The following is a 16,028-nucleotide window of genomic DNA, read 5'->3' on the forward strand; positions in this document are numbered from 1 at the left end:
AAAAAAATTTGGCCCCAAAAAAAAAAAAAAAAAAAAAAAAAAAAAAAAAAGTATCTCCACTTACAACATGAAAATACAGAAAATTCATAAAAGAAAAACACCTATCAAAGACTGCTTCCAGCCAAACTGAGGTAGCGCTGCTTTCTCTGCTCTCGATGCTCGGGTGCTGGCTGCTCTAGAACACCGCTCACTCGACTGGCAGGGGCCACGTGCTGGTGGTACACTCGACAGGAAATGCAATGCGTCAAAGAAGGAATGAGCAAGAAGTGCGGGAGAGAGGGTTCAGATACATTAGCTGGACGGGGTTGTCACCAGAGGACACATTTGGCTGGCCCTGGCTCTCCAAGGGCTTTAACTCACAGGGAATTAATGCAACATGGTTAACAGTTAACACTGCTAGTCAACTCCGTGTAAATCTTTAAAAATTATCACAACCGAAATTCAACCATGTAAACAGCACCACACACAGTACAGACCTGCCCTGAGACAGTATGCACAGCAGATCTGGCACTGGTGTCTAATGGTAGCTCTGCTGACCGCCAGCCCCCCTCTTGGCGCCCTCCCCCACAAACAATCTATTTGTGCAAGAAATGGCAGGCTTATTCTATCTGAAGGCTTATAAAAAAGATACATAACATGTAGCCAGGTTCAAATATTTTGGGGGATCCCCCCAAAAAGGAAATAACCAAAATAACCAAAAAGTGAAGAAAGTGCCTAAAACATGATACAGCATTTTAGAGCCCTTTCAGATACAAGGCAGAGAAAGGTGTAAAGTAGAAAATATCCGGATCTTCGGTAATTTCCAGAAAGGTCCATTCCTCGGCTGGCTCCAGGGCAGCGCAGCCCTGGGACAGAGCACTAAGTCTGCTCCTGGGGACACAAGCCCAAGGGCCCTGAGCTGCGCACACCACCCCCGGCCCCTTCCCTCTTCCTCCGCTCCATCTCCCACTCCACAAAGGTATCAAAGAGGCTCGGCCAGGCTTCATCTTCGCTGTAGTTGCTGAGGTCGGGGCCAATCACCTGAGTGAAGTTAAGGAACATATTCCAAGTGTCCCGGGAGATGCCCTTGACCCCCGAGGGGTTCTCTGTTAGGAAGTGTAGCCACTGGTCCAACACTGGCGGGTTGTTCTGGGTAAAGACTAGCTTCCACAGGGCAATGGCTATTTCCCGATGCAGTGACCGCTGCCCTTCTTCAGAGTCCAGGCCAAACTGAAATGTAAACCGGTACAGATCCTTGAATTTGTCCTCTTGCTTGGCTTCTGTCAAGAGGCTGGGGAACCGTGCACAGATCCCGTCAATGCTGTCTGCACTTATTGCTTTGCAGCCATCAAAAAACTCCTTCCTGCAACAGGAAGTAGGGGCACAATTAATCACTGTCAACGAGAATCTCAACAGCGTGGAGATTAGCACCATGCAGCTGGGTGGCTGGGTGGGAATGCCGACTCCTCCACCTGGGAAGTGCTGAGACTACACGTCACTCTTCAGGGTGTGGGTGAGGACAAGTTAATATGTCAACCGCTTCTAACAGTGCCTGCCTATCCGCTCATCTGTTCACCTTCCCAAAGCCAAGCGTCAGCTCCAGGCCCTGCTCCCCATTCTGCAACAGTGACTGTGCTGCACTCTCCTCCCAGAGGGGCCCTTCCTGCTCTCCTGTTCTCTGAGGGCTGTTTCTTGGTAACTGCCAAGGGACCAAAGATTCTGGATGAACCTGGGTAACTCCCACCAGTGATCAAAATTTTCTCTTAAGAAACAAAAATTGTGTATGTATTCTAAACATCTGTATAACACTTTTAGCTCACAATATGGCCCACACTGATCACCAACTCAGAGACTGCTGCATCCACTAAAGAGAAAAGGCCTCTGAGGTCTGCTGGGTAATCTACCCTACCCCAGGGCTAGAAGTTACATGAGGAGTTCTCAAAGTAAATTCTTATTCACCCCCAGCACTTTGCAAACCACACCTTGGGGTAATCCTGCCATGCCCTCCCCCCAAACACCCTCCATGGAGATGTACGACTATGAGATGCCAACTACTGCTTGATCCCGGGCCAGCTAGGCACTGTGTGGAGGGCGAGGAGGGGCAACTTGCCTCATGCAGTGACAGGCACATCCCAGGGGCCCTCCCAGTGCCTGGCACACCAGGCGCACAGCAGTAGAGAGGGAGGAAGGGAGTGGATGACAAGAGGGAGCGAAGGGTCTGCAGCAGCAGTGAGGCTGGGCCTCGATGTGGCAACAGGGCTCAGCATGGATTATGCCCTGTTTAACTTTGGTCAAGGAGGGTCGGCGCCCAGTTATTCAGAGGCTGAACAGCTTTAGAGAAATTTGACAGAGAAAGACCCAAACTCTATGAAGCCAACCCAGTTCTACCCTAACGGACCACTGCCCCAGGTGCGCTCCCTCCTCTGCTCACCTGGGAAAGTACTGGTGACTAACCTGGTGAATTTGCACATGGTAGCAGCCTGGAACTTCCAAGCCAAGAGCAGCACTCGAAATTCCGTGGGGTCAACACAGAGGTCATTGCAAAAGCGCTCCATGCCTTCCTCCAAAATTGCATCCTCCCGCTCATCCTTGTAGCGCCTGAACAGTTCCTCCAACCTCTGCAAGGAAGACTCCTCGGCACTGGACTTGGGCTCCCTCCCAGCATCTCCCGAGGACGTGGGCAGCTGGCAGGCTTCCGTGGCAGCCTCTGCCTTCTTGGTCCCATTGACGAGGATATCCCCACCTGGCTTGCCACAGGCCGGCGGCTGTTCCTCGCGGTGGCCTGCACCTCGCCTGTTGTGTGACTTGCTGCTGGGGTCACGGTCTCCATTCTTGCTGCCCAGGGTTGAGGAGGGATTCTTGCACTTGGTGACACACTGGCCCATGGTACTGGTGGCCTGGCCTTTAGAGCGGTCCCCTCTGGATCAGAAGCCCTCGCTGCCACCGGCCCTTGAATCTCAACATGCCATCAGCCAGAGGAGCCAGCCAACCTGGGAAGAAATGAGAGAGCACTCACCGCTGGATAGAGACAGGACATGCAAGCTCTCTCCACGGACTGGACTGCACACTGAGCCACCACAAACCAGGAGAGACTCCAAGTTCATCACCACCTCCCTTGTAAGCCCGCTCTATCCCTCCACCTTGGAAATGCAGTGGCTAGAGCACATATGGAGAACCAATAAAGACAATTCCTAACATTCTTATAGCAGCACAGTTTACCAAGAAGAGGTGGCTCATGTGCAGAATGCATCCAGGAAATCTACAGTTTGCCAGAAATATTCCAAAGGAAATGCATCTTGCCCACTGGCCATCACTTGAGAGAGTTATTTGGACTCAAGTGAAGCCAGCAGGGGCACATACAAGGTCCATCTTCTGGTCTCTAATGCCAAAACCCTGATTTCCTTTTCAAATAGGGAGAAGGGGTGGCCACACCCACACCCCTACAGTCTCAGAGCGGCCTACAGACGAGGTGAAGGGTTTTCACAGGTAAGACTGCAAGCAGAGTCCTAGCCAAACAGCAAAGTACAATGTGTGTCTGGTCTCTTCAGTGTCCTTTCTGGGACTCCCCTATGGAACAGGTGAAACGTCCTCTCTCCCGCCTTAGTCCACGCGAAGTGCCCAGGCCCCGTCTCAGGCCCTCTGCCCGGTGGTATGGAAGGAAAGTGGAGCCACGTTCACTAAATGTGAATGCTGGTAGGCTGCAGGCTCGGGCCTCCAAGAGGCTGTCTCCACCTTAAAGGAGGGCAGATTTACCCAAATCCAATCTCTAAATGGGAGGATAGCTGCTACATGAAAGAGAGAAGTCTGCATGGAAACACAGCAAACTCACCATGGTGGTTTATTACCTATACTAGAGGCCCGATGCACGAAATTTGTGCAAGGGCCTTGGCCCCGGACCCGCGGCCGGGGGCCTCTGCCGCCTCTGCCTTGGCCCCCGATAATTAAAAAGGTGTTTTTAAAGAACTGCTAGAAATTTCTGGGCCAGGAGTGAGGTGATTTCTCTGAAGACCTTGTCTACTTAGGACTCTTACTTTCAACTAGTCCACTAGAAGATCCATCTACAATTTAGCACAGGTCCCCGACTTACGATGGTGCAAAGCAATATGTATAAGAAATGACATAACACCTTGCTGTAAAACAGGCTTTGTGTTAGATGATTCTGTGGACTCCCGTGAGTGTTCGGAGCAGGTTCAAGGCAGGCCAGGCTAAGCTACGATGCTTGGTAGGGTAGGTGAACTAAATGCATTTAGACGTGATATTTTCAGCGTGCAAAGGGTTTATCGGGACATAACCCATGGTAAGTGCAGGAGCATCTGTACTCAGAAAATATTACCACCTGCTACCATAGCTGCAGGCACGGAAGGCACAGTGCTCACAGGACTCAGCCACGAGCCAGAGTCTAATGGGGAGGCGGGCCAGCCAGGTCCGTGCCCTGCCTCCGCTCTAGGAGCGCTCATGGACCTCCAGGGTCCACATTCCAGCTCAGGACACAGTGGGGCAGAGGTGCTTTTCCGAGGCTGGAGCTTTGCGCTGTATGGAAAGGACTATAGCTTCCTCCGAAAAGCGCGTGGAGAACTCCGCTTCTCTTCAAAAGGAGCTCTGAGGCCTCAGGACGTGCATGTTTAAAATGGAGACCAGAGTCATTCCAGCAGTTCCTGGAGACTCCGTGTCAGGGCGTGTCCCATTCTCCGCCCCCAAGAGGACAGAGGAACAGAGACGTGTCTACACACGCCCGCAAAGCCTCCCAGTTTCCCCGGCTTCAAAATCGCATGGAAACCACAATAAGGGTTTAGTGTGGAAAATGACAGACCGCGTAAGTATTTTTAAGTCTTTTTATGCTTTGAGAATAGTATAGCTACTAAGACATAAGCACAGCCTATTAAACATTTAAAAGGGAAAGGGCTAATTCCTGAAAGACCTGCATTCAAGAGAAGCAACTGTTCAAGCTGAATTACCTCAAAAAAAGCAGGACTATGCCATGTGAGAGCCTGATTTCCAGATTGTTCCTAAAGGCTAGAGCGCTGAAAGAAACAAAAGGCCCACACTCCCCCCACGCTCACAGCCTGCCCTGCCGGCTCCAAATTCCCCAATTCCCCGGAGCACTGACTCACCAGGCGCTGCTCCCGCCTGCGCCTGCGCAGGGAGACCCAGGTACCAAGAGGCTGAGAGGGTTTCCTGGCCTCCATCTGACCCACTTACTCCAGGCCCCACCCCCACCCCCACCAAACAGACGCTTCACTGCACAGCTTCCTCTAAACCTGGCGCCAGGCCTTCAGGTAGGAGGGGCAAAACAGGAGGCCTCCCAAAGAGGTCCAAACCACTGACCCACCCAGCCCTCCAAGTTAATAGCATCTCTGATGATCTGACATGGCAGAACCAGCTGAAACCTGAAGGCTTTAACATGCCGAACAGAGGAGGAAAAGGAAAATCAAATCAGCACAAGCCAGCCTCACATCCCTTCTTCCATTCTGTCTTCCCGGCGGAGGGTGAGGACACCCTCACCCCGATTATTCACTGCGCTCCTTCCTATTGCGGCTTCCAGTGCTGCTCTCAGAGCCTGCCCCGGGCTGCTGCGGGCCCAGCCCCGCGTCCCTAGCAGGCCACACTTCCTTTAGGTGTTTTATAGCTGAAAATTTCCCCAAGCCCACTAGCTGTTGGCTAATAGCTAATCATAGTTATCAATTACTGACCACTGGCTATTGTGCCAGGTACTATGCGGATAAGCACTTTATGGACATTAAAACTCATATCCTCACCACAACCCACTTTAAGACAGGGAAACTGAGGCGCAAAGCAAATTACCCAAGATCACAAGCACAGAACTTGGTAGGTGTGGCTTGAGAAACCATGACCCCTACCACCAGGCCACACTGCTGTGCCCCCATGTCAGTGCATCTAGGGAAATACCCCCAGCAGATAGGCCCCAAGCACGGGAGTGTTACCACGGCAACTCCAGAGCAGCACTCTTTCCGCCAGCCAGCCAGCCACTGGAAAGGGAGCATGTGGTCTGTGCCCACTGTGCAAAACGGGCATCCTAACCACGGTCCTCTCCCAGGCGAGCCTGCCACGGTGATGTAGGTAGCCAGATGCCCTCGGGCTCAGCCTCCCCGGAGGTGGGGACGGAGTGAGCCCACCAGCATGGCTCAGAGCTCCAAAGCCCAGCTCTGCCATCGCTTTTTGACCCTGAATTTCCTCAGCCTGCAAAATGTTCATCGGCCTCAATGTTAGGAAATGCAGACAAAGAGACCTGTCACACACTGCCCCTCTCAAAGCACTTGGAATGACAGCTATAAACAGCCAAGCAGTATCTGGTTAGCCCAACAGAAGCCCTGGCTTGTCCCACCTGGACAATGGGCTCCATCCAGGCCTCTGCTTCCCGGGCCCAGCCAGGACACCGACCCCTGTCTCGACCCACGCACTTGGGTCTTGTTCAAAAACAGTCTCTCAAACCACAGCACTGATGCTGCTCCAAGGCACCACTGCCCAGACATACCTGGGGGACCAGGTTCTCCATGGAGTAGGACAAGCGAGGTGTTTGCTGTGCCCTGTGACAGTCTAATCACTGGTCACTCCCTGTCCAGTGGGGCGAGCTTCCAGCCAGTTCCAATTCCTTCCCTTTCCCCGTGGGCAGCTCCAGGTTTCCAGCCACTGTTTATACTTTTAACGGCACTCCTTCCCAGTCTGTCTCTGGCTCCATCTCTGCAGTGTCGGAGGGCATCACTAATGAATATCACTGCGTGTGCTAGTACAGTGGTTGGCAAACCGCGGCTCGCGAGCCACATGCGGCTCTTTGGCCCCTTGAGTGTGGCTCTTCCACAAAATACCACGTGCGGGCACACACATACAGTGCGATTGAAACTTTGTGGCCCATGCGCAGAAGTCGGTTTTCGGCCTGGGCGAGTCTATTTGAAGAAATGGCGTTAGAAGAAGTGGGGGGTGTCGGTAGGGCGATGGGAGACGCGGCGCAAGCGGGCCCGCGGGATACGCAGCGCGGGCGAGGCGCGCGTGATTCATGCACGAGTTGAGTGAGCCAGTCAGTCAGCAGTCTCATGTGCAGTGGTTAGTGCTAGTTGTGTCCGCAAATCACGCCCGGGTGACAAAAGTACCTACTCGAAGCATAAAGTTACCTGTATTTTTCCAACCAGCTGCAAATCCTACAGGTATTTCTGTCATCAATTTCAGAATTGTAATTACTTTGTGTTGGTGGCTTTATTGTTATAAAATGAAACATTTTTAGCAAAGGCCAGCTTAGGAGTACCCTAATTAAGTTAATAACAATGTACCTACCTATATAGTTTAAGTTTAAAATATTTGGCTCTCAAAAGAAATTTCAATCGTTGTACTGTTGATATTTGGCTCTGTTGACTAATGAGTTTGCCGACCACTGTGCTAGTACATTGTAACACACACATGTAGCTCTGTGGAGTCATTACCCCCATTTCACAGGGAGAGAAATGGAGGCACACCAGGGTCAAGGAGCTTTCGAGGGAGGAACAGGGGTGAATAATCAAGAGGTGAGCTCCAGGGGTAGACAAACCTGGGTCTGGATCAGGGGGACACCGGCTGCGTGGCTGTGAGCAGGTAAGGAACATCGGACAGCTGGGCAGTAAATGAGATCATCCCCCACGTCAGAGCCTGGCCAGTGCCTGCTCACAGGGAGTACTCGGCGACCGTCGGCCTTTATTACAGTTGTTCCCATCAAAAAGCCAGGGGCAGAGTCATGCCTCCCTGCAGAGCAGTGCCCTCTCGGCAGCCAGTCCAGCTCTGCGGGGGCAGGGGCAGCGCTGCAGGGACCTGGGCAGCGCTCTGGTTCTTGCAGTGAGTGACTGTCCCCTGCCTCCACTAAGTGGCAACACTGAGTTGAATGGAGCAGGGACAAGGAGTGTGGGGAGAAAGGAAAGACAGGAAGAATAAAAACCACCTGGGAAATACTTGCAGACACAGCTGCAGCTGGGGCCACTGAAAGATGGAGGGCAGGAGCTGCTCAGCCTTGGCTGGACCAAGATCAGCCCCAGCAGCCCCTCCCTCCTTCCCTGCACATCAGCCTCTAGCCCCCCCGCCCCCACTTCTCCCCATCAGCCTGGCTGCTGTTCCTGGGGATGGCTCAGCCAGCGGCCTGTCTAGCCCCAGGCCCGGCGCTGGCACTGCTAGGGTGGCAGTCCCAGGCTGCAGTCCCTGGGGATGCTCTGGACCAAAGAGGAGTCGGAAGCTGCTTCTGTCTCAGGCAGGCCGTGCAGTGACCACCAGGCTGGCCCCCTGGGGCTTGTGTCTACTGCTAAGGCAGAGTCACCAGTTGGGGAACTGAATAGCCACGCAGGGCTAAGCCACACAGACGCAGTACGAGTGGAGACAGGAACAGGAGAGGCTAGGTGACTGCTGCGGGAGGAAAGGTGGAAGGACTGAGAGGAGGAGCACCGCTGTGGGACGCGGCTGCACGCTTCACACCTGCACAGCTCCCCCCACGGAGACTGCTGGAGCGTGCACACTGGGAAGCGGGTTCTCCACCCTCAGCCGTCCGTGGACCAGGAAATGAGACCAGGCCTCAGACTCCACGGCCCCGCAGGGGGAGGTTTCACACAGAAGGTTTCGCCTGTTCTGGTCCTTCAATGACGAGCATGAAGTGGAAAGGAAGGCCTTTGCCCATCTGGCTGATCCATGTTGAGAGGAGACTTTAGAATCTGTATTGATAGCAGTTATCTTTTAAATTACAAACATGCACTGAGGCGACTGACAAATTGCCCCATTTGACCCACTTCACCCCTATGAGGAGTAGAATAGAATCTTCATTTCACAGAGGGGGAAGCAGAATAGAGACAGGGATGTGGCCTGGAGGCCCACAGCCAGTCTCTAAAGGAAAAGGGATCCCGTCCAGCCACTCCCCATCACTGGCCTGGGGAGATGACAATGGTACCTTATCAACACCTAGAGTTCTCCAGAGGCAGCAGGAAAAGTCAACTCCCAAGGGAGCCTTCAGTTCTGGTGTGGGATCGCCCTGAGCAATGTGTACCCGTGAACCAGTCACTTAACCTGAGCTTCTGGGGTCCCGACATTAAAATAAGGGATCTGGACTAGTCCTCCCAAGTCTAATACTGTGGGACGTCACACCCAGCGAGACTGAAGTTCTAATCTGCATGCCTTCTGCGGACAGCACTTTCTTCTCACACTTCTGCCCAAGCCTATCAGAGCCGGGGAGAAGGCGAGACCAAAAGGGAATGGAAGCAGAGCCGCTCCCACCTGCACAAGGAGTGGGAGACTCCCCATGTGCAGCCTCCTCTCTTTTTAACGTGTTCTTACTGTTCCTTACTTTGTATACTTCAAATATACCACTAAGAATATATGTCCAGTTGAGGCCTGAGGGCTGCAGCCAGTGTGGGCTGGCTAGAACAAATACTGCTTGCCAAACACAACCAAGCCAGTACACATGTACTATAAAATTTCCAAATACCAAGTCATAAAGCCTTTTTGGTCTCTGGGCTCCAGAGATTAATCCCACACGACCCAAAATAACCCACAAAGGGCCGCATCACTTTACTGAGCTGCCCTGGGATGGTTTTTGCTGTCACACTGCCCACTTCTGTGCAGACAGCACCACCGAGGGCGCCAGTGTTAGGCAGCCCACTCTGCTTCTTCACCACTCTTTTCAGCTCCTTTCACTGGACTTGGGCTCAGTGCGTCACACTGCAAATGGTAGCCTGTTACACTTTGCGTCTCTGGCTGGAGGCTTGGCGCTGTCTCCTGACCTCGCAGATGACAGCCCAGGCCCAAGGGGAGGTATAAGCTCTTGCTGCCAGTTGGCATGTGGAGGCAGCCACCAGGTTGCGGAAGGTCAGTCCTCAAACACCCACCTACCACATCACTGTCCACTTTCCTGCCATCGTCTCAGGACTGCAGTTGTTGGCAACTGACTGACAAACATTTAACTAGTAAGAAAGGCAAGAAGGGAAATTGTGAAATTAATCAGAGGAGGAGGAAGGAACCCAATACAGAGATGACAAGTGCCTGCATCCACACGGCTTAAAGGGGTACATGAGTGACCAATGTCTAGATGTGGCTCTCAGAGCCACATTTCCTCTGAGGAGGCCTCAGGTTCACCACAGAGTAACTCATCAATCTCTTAAATGTTTGCTAATTTGTTAAGAAAAAACCCAAATCCATTAAGGCCACATTTGCCAGTTTCTTTTCAGAGGGCAGGATGGAAGCCAACTGCGCCAGCCAGGAAGAGGGACAGGAAGCGACATGTACCATCACAGAAGACCTGCTTTCCACCCCTCCAGACTCGGGCCAGAGCGGGAGCCACAGGCTTCTCTCCTGCTGCCACGTTCAAATGCGTCCCAGCGACCCACACAGCTCAGAGAACACGAAGCACACAGAAAAGGAAGGGCCCTGGTATCCCACCACCCACAATTAATATTTGGGAGTCTACCATGCAGTCTCTTTTATGAACACATATGGATGGCACACAAGAGAGCCATGCATGTACATATTATGCACATGGAACTTTTAACAAAACTGGGGTTGTATTGTACATTCTTTTTTCTTTTTCTTTTTTAATCCTCATCCGAGGATGTTTTTGTTGATTTTTAGGAAGAGAGGGAGAAAGAGAGAGGGAAGGAGAGAGAGAGAATGAGAAAGAGAAACACTGATGTGAGAGAGAAACATCGACCAGCTGCCTCCCACACATGTCCCCACCAGGGATTGAACCCGTCACCCAGGTATGTGCCCCTGGTTGGAAATTGAACCTGCTACCCTTTGGTGTACAGGACAATGCTCCAACCAACTAAGCCGCCCATCCAGGGCTGTATATACTATTTTGCAAACTTTTCCATTGACACCTTTCTATATCAATATTCTCATCTCATACAATGCTTTTAAAAAAACAGTAATTCGCCCGACTGGCGTGCCTCAGTGGTTGAGCGTCAACCTATGAACTAGGAGGTCACGGTTTGATTCCTGATCAGGGCACATGCCTGGGTTGCGGGCTTGATTCCCAGTGTGGGGCGTGCAGGAGGCAGCCAATCAGTGATTCTCTCTCATCATTGATGTTTCTCTCTTATCAATGATGTTTCTCATCATTGATGATGTCTCTCTCTCTCCCCCTCTCTCTTCCTCTCTGAAATCAATAAAAATATGTATTTTTTTTTAAAAAGCAGTCATTCAACGGTACTACTAGCATCACTACTAATGTACCAGCCACTTCATGTAGCCCATAGGCTATTTATAGCCTACTATTCAATCTGTCAAAAATGTGGTGCTGCCCTGCAAAGGGGTACACGGCGGGGGAGACTCTGTTCAAACCTATTTAATAGTCACGTAAGTCTCCCACTGAACGGGGGGGGCACCACAACTTGTCAATTTAATCTCATTGTTGGACAGTTAGTTTGCTTCCAATAAATAGTTCACTCTTATAAACACTGGGATAATAAACAGGAAATGCAGCTAATAAACTGAAACATAATTATTTCCTGAGAATTCCTAGAAGTGGAACTAATGGATCATGCAAAAAAATTATATATATATTTCAATCTGAATTTTAAAAAAGTAGTGACAACTCATAATGGCAGTGCATTGTAGTATGTATTTCTCCCAACATTATCTTGTAATACTGGCCACCTAATTAAATTTCTTAAAAAAAAAATCCTTACCCAAAGCACAATAAGATATTATCTTTCAGGAAAAAGTTCAAACTGCTGGAGGAGAAGTCGGTGCTTCACTGCAGATCACATCAGAAAGGCTGACAAGCCCAGTGGCTCCAAGGATTGCAAGACAGTGTTGGAAAAATGATAGGGGCAGGATAATGGGCAGGAAGGCTAATAAATCATAAGGACAACTTCTGTTTATATCTACATTTCCCCAACTTAATCTCGCAAAAGAAAAGCAACCTTCTGCACCCCCCAAAAGAAATGGTGATACCCACCTTGAGGTCTAATGGCTACCAGTCCCCTCACTATACTGAACCAGCCAGAGCCTGAGAGAATCACACTTCCGGGAGCACAGGGCATATGCAATATGGAACTATGGGCCCTGAAAATGGGTAACAGGCTGGCCTAGCTCGTCCTAAGGCCCACAGGCTTATTATAGGGCTTCCGAGCCTCAGACTGGGGCCAGGGCTACTCCTGGTGCGGTCAGTCTCTGCACCGTCCCAGCATCCGGGCTCTGCACTAGAAGATCCCTCTCCCTCACTCTTGGCCAAGTAGTAGGGTGGGGCTCATTGTGGACCATGTGACTCAGGCCCACCAAAGCTTCACAGGCCCCGGCTTCAATGACTGGGTCCGGAATATGCAGGTGACCCAGGCCAGCCGAGTGAATTAAGCACGCACGGCAAGCATAGGAGGTTGGAGCTGCTACAGTCATCTGATCAGAAAGAGCTACCAGGGACAAGAATGCCTTTTGAAGGGTTAAATGGCCCCTTCTTACGGTAGAACCCAAGAATAAAGCACCATCAAGTGACACAGAGACCATGAGTTCCAAGGCATTATTTGCACCCTGAATCCAATTGTACCTGAATCAGACCGAAGCCTCGACATCAGTTTTGTAAGCCAATAAACTCCCCTTCTGCCTAAGCCAGATGTCAGGTTTTCTGTCACCACAGAGCCCTCACCAAGACACAGGCTCTGTCACCCATGTCTCTTCTACTCACAGAACAAAGGAAGAGAAGATCTGATACCTGGGCATTCTGATTCCCAAACTGGGACCAACTTACTAGATCCTGATTTCAACACATCAGGGAACCCTATCTGTACACTAGGACCAGTGATACCAAACTTGTACAAACTGCAAAATTCCATTACAACTGCACCATTTGGATGTGCTTTAAAAGACGAGCCACAAAACCTTCCCAATTTCCATTTTTGCAAGCTCAGGCCTCCTTCAGGCAGCCATGTAACAGCACTGAGAGCTGCTTTTGTGTTGTGCACGCGTTTGTCATCTTCAGGCTCCCAGGGAGAAACTTCCCCGCACTCGGAGCTGCACGGAAGTCTCTGTGCAATGGCATGAGCCATTTTCCAGCTGAAATAGGTATCTGATCTCACCACATCCTATGAAGCTGAAAGACCAGATCTGACCAGAACCTGGCTACCCTCTTCAATTATTATTACTGAAACAATTTCTCTTTGGTTTTAAGCCTGTTTAGAAAGTATTCAGGTTTTGAAGCCAGTGACAGGAAATGCTCACATCTATGTGCCTTTATTGGAAAAACTTTCCCTGTAGTTTAAAACTTGAGGTCCCAATGAGCTTCGTTGTTGTTTAATAACAGTTACTGATTTCACAAATGGGCGCTCATATGGCCAAAGGGCACATTAACATGTAAAGATAAGCAGATAATTAAATCAAAATGGAGCTTTATACCTGACAGCCGGCACCATGGCGTTTCAGGCTTGGCAAATAAGACATCAGATCATTCCAGCCCAGTCCCTGCCCACTTCCTGCCAGAGCTGCCACCACCTAATGGCCATCACACTGTTGTCTATTAAAACGGCGCTAACAGTGAGGCCCTGTTTTCAGAAAAAACACTGTAAGAAAATCCTACAATCAAGCCGCAGCACCACTGGCTCTTCAGGTCATCTTTGAAAATGTGAAGGGAGCTTTGGACCCTGAAATAAACAGCACACACATACTCACTTGCAAACTCACGCTCAAGTGTTGTACCCATGACTGGGGACCGTGACCTGACCGCAGCTTTTCAGAAGGGCATCAGGGGTTCACCTGCACGGCCGCCCCATCCTCCCCCCATACCCCCGCCCGCAGCTCCAGCGGTGAGCGCCTCCCGGAGAGCAGACCCGGCTTTGAATACAGAATGCCCGGCACACACCTGAAAGCAGGGGAAATCGAAGGTCCCGGGGACAAACAACACATGGGCCTCAGTTCTCACGCTGAGACGCACTCCCTGTCCAGCCCATCTAACGTGCACGCCCTCTGACCCAGCACAGCTCCACGCTCCGGATGGAAATCCTCGCTGACTCATGTACTGCCAGCTCCCCCTATGGGAAGGGGAGCACCACAGGAGCGGGGGTTTGGTCAGGCCGGTCCTGACCCTGAGCCCTCAGCTATGGCACAATAATAGCTGGAAAACAGCTTCTGAATGATAATGAGCCCTCTGTAGAAGGCTCTGGTCCGTGTACTGCAACGTGTTCACACATGGCTGGATGAATGAGGCCGCCACACTGAGCGCTGCTCCGGGCACAGCTATTCAGTGCAGCCGGCCCTTGAACAACACGGGTTTGCACTGAGTGGGTCCACTTATCCGGATTTTCCCCCAATAAATCGGTACTGTATTATAAATGTTTTCTCTTTCTTAGGGTTTTAACAACACACCAATTCTGATTACATGGTGACGTTACCAAATACTCAACAGTAAAGAGAGTGGAGCCCTAAGGATTCTTCCTTTCCCCTCTCAAGAACCGGTTCCTAAAATCCAGTTTCTCCTGGGCCCTCTGCTACTAGCACTGCACACTTCATCCGCCCTCAGACGTGACACCAGAATGGCTTCTCAGCCAGCAGTGCGCACTCCTCCCACTCAAGTGCATTTTCACCTCAAACACAGCAAAAGCCAAAATTTGAGGTTAAAAAAGGAGATGTTTACCCTGACACGCCTCCTTTTGAGCTGCATTCCAATCCCCGGGAAAAATTCACATTAATAATGGCCATCACATCCTGGCGGGTGGCTCAGGTGTTTGGAGGGTCCCCCATACACCAAAAGGTTGTGGGTTCCATCCCCAGTCAGGGAAAGTATGGGAGGCAACTGATCGATGTTTCTCTCTTCTCTCTCTCTCTCTCTCTCTCTCTCCTCTCCCTCCCTCTCTAAAAATAAAAACACACATCCTGGGATTAAAACATGACTACTACTAGCCACCACTGCCCCCTTTAGCGAGGGAAAGCTGAGGGGCGTGAGCCTTGGCATGTGGCATTCCAAGCTGCTCCACGGGTTTCCCAGCAGATGAGCTCCAGTGACCTTGTGCTGGTCTGAACTGCATCTTCTCACCTCAACTAGCAAGGGTATCCCACTCCAGGTGTTTGCAGATGCCAGCGCAGAAGCCAGCAGCGCTCCTGAACAAGGCACACCCAGCACAAGGGACTCCCAGCAGCTCTCTCCTTGAGGCCTCTTACTCCGTCATATTGACTCAATGTGCTTGACGACAGAGAGGCTGTCCACTCAGGCTGACGCAGGCACCTGGTCCACGAGGATGAGCCATGTGGACCATCGCGGTCCTCCATTTCCAGGATCATGTCTCAGCGGACAGCAAGAAAAGGCCGAGGACTAAAGTTCTAATCAGGACCATCAAAACCAGACGCAGCTGCTGAAAAGCAAAGGGCAGACTGCTCTTACCGTGGCAGCCCACCATTCTGCTGAACCATGTGAAATCCCAGCTCCAGCTCTCCCACCCCCTGCTCAGTGATGATACTTGGGGTAGCAACACCAGTGGCTCTTCTAGGAGAATCCTATCTAATCCTATCTATCCTATCTAATAAAAGAGAAACATGGTAATTAGCCGCACGGCCGCTCTCCTTCCCATTGGCTAATCAGGGAGCTTTGCAAATTACCTGCCAGCCAAGATGGCGGCCGGCAGCCAGGCAGCTTGAAGCGAACAGGGAGGCTTGCTTGCTCCAGTGATGGCGGACTCCAACGTTCCCCGCCTGACTTGCCGGCCTCTCAGCTGAAACTCTAAGCAACTATGTTGCAAATATAGAAGCTAAACAAAACCCCAGAATCCTGCTTTAGTCAGCCGGGCTTCAGCCAGCCGGACCGCAACATTGTATCAAATACAGAAGGTAATCAAAGGCCAGAAACCTGATTTCAGCAGCCGAGGCCTCAGAGCTAAAGCTGACCCAGAATAAAAAAAAAAAAGAAAAAAAGGAGCGGTTGGGAGCTTCAGTCACCCGCCAGCCTGAAAACAACCCTCAGCCCCTCAGCCAGACTGGCCAGGCACCCCAGTGGGGACCCCCACCCTGATCCAGGACACCCTTCAGGGCAAACCAGCCAGCCCCCACGCGTGCACCAGGCCTCTATTCTATATAGTAAAAGGGTAATATGCCTCCCGGCACCGGGATCAGCG

At 51.3% G+C, this 16,028-nt stretch overlaps 1 protein-coding gene across 2 annotated transcripts in view; it reads right to left on the minus strand.

Annotated features, from left to right (window-relative positions):
* Nucleotides 1-591: 591 nt before the first annotated feature.
* Nucleotides 592-16,028, minus strand: part of DCUN1D3 (DCN1, defective in cullin neddylation 1, domain containing 3) — a 40,662-nt gene continuing 25,225 nt past the window's right edge. For both annotated transcript variants that reach the window (XM_005861488.2, XM_014535837.1), the window contains 2 exons: nt 2,434-2,969; nt 592-1,342 (listed from right to left, as the gene is read on the minus strand). In XM_005861488.2, coding sequence (XP_005861550.1) covers nt 859-1,342; nt 2,434-2,864 — 915 coding nt within the window. In that variant the 5' untranslated portion in view covers nt 2,865-2,969 and the 3' untranslated portion in view covers nt 592-858. The remainder of the gene's footprint in view (nt 1,343-2,433; nt 2,970-16,028) is intronic.

This window comes from Myotis brandtii, unplaced genomic scaffold (assembly GCF_000412655.1).
Source record: "Myotis brandtii unplaced genomic scaffold, ASM41265v1 scaffold152, whole genome shotgun sequence".
NCBI lineage: Eukaryota > Metazoa > Chordata > Mammalia > Chiroptera > Vespertilionidae > Myotis > Myotis brandtii.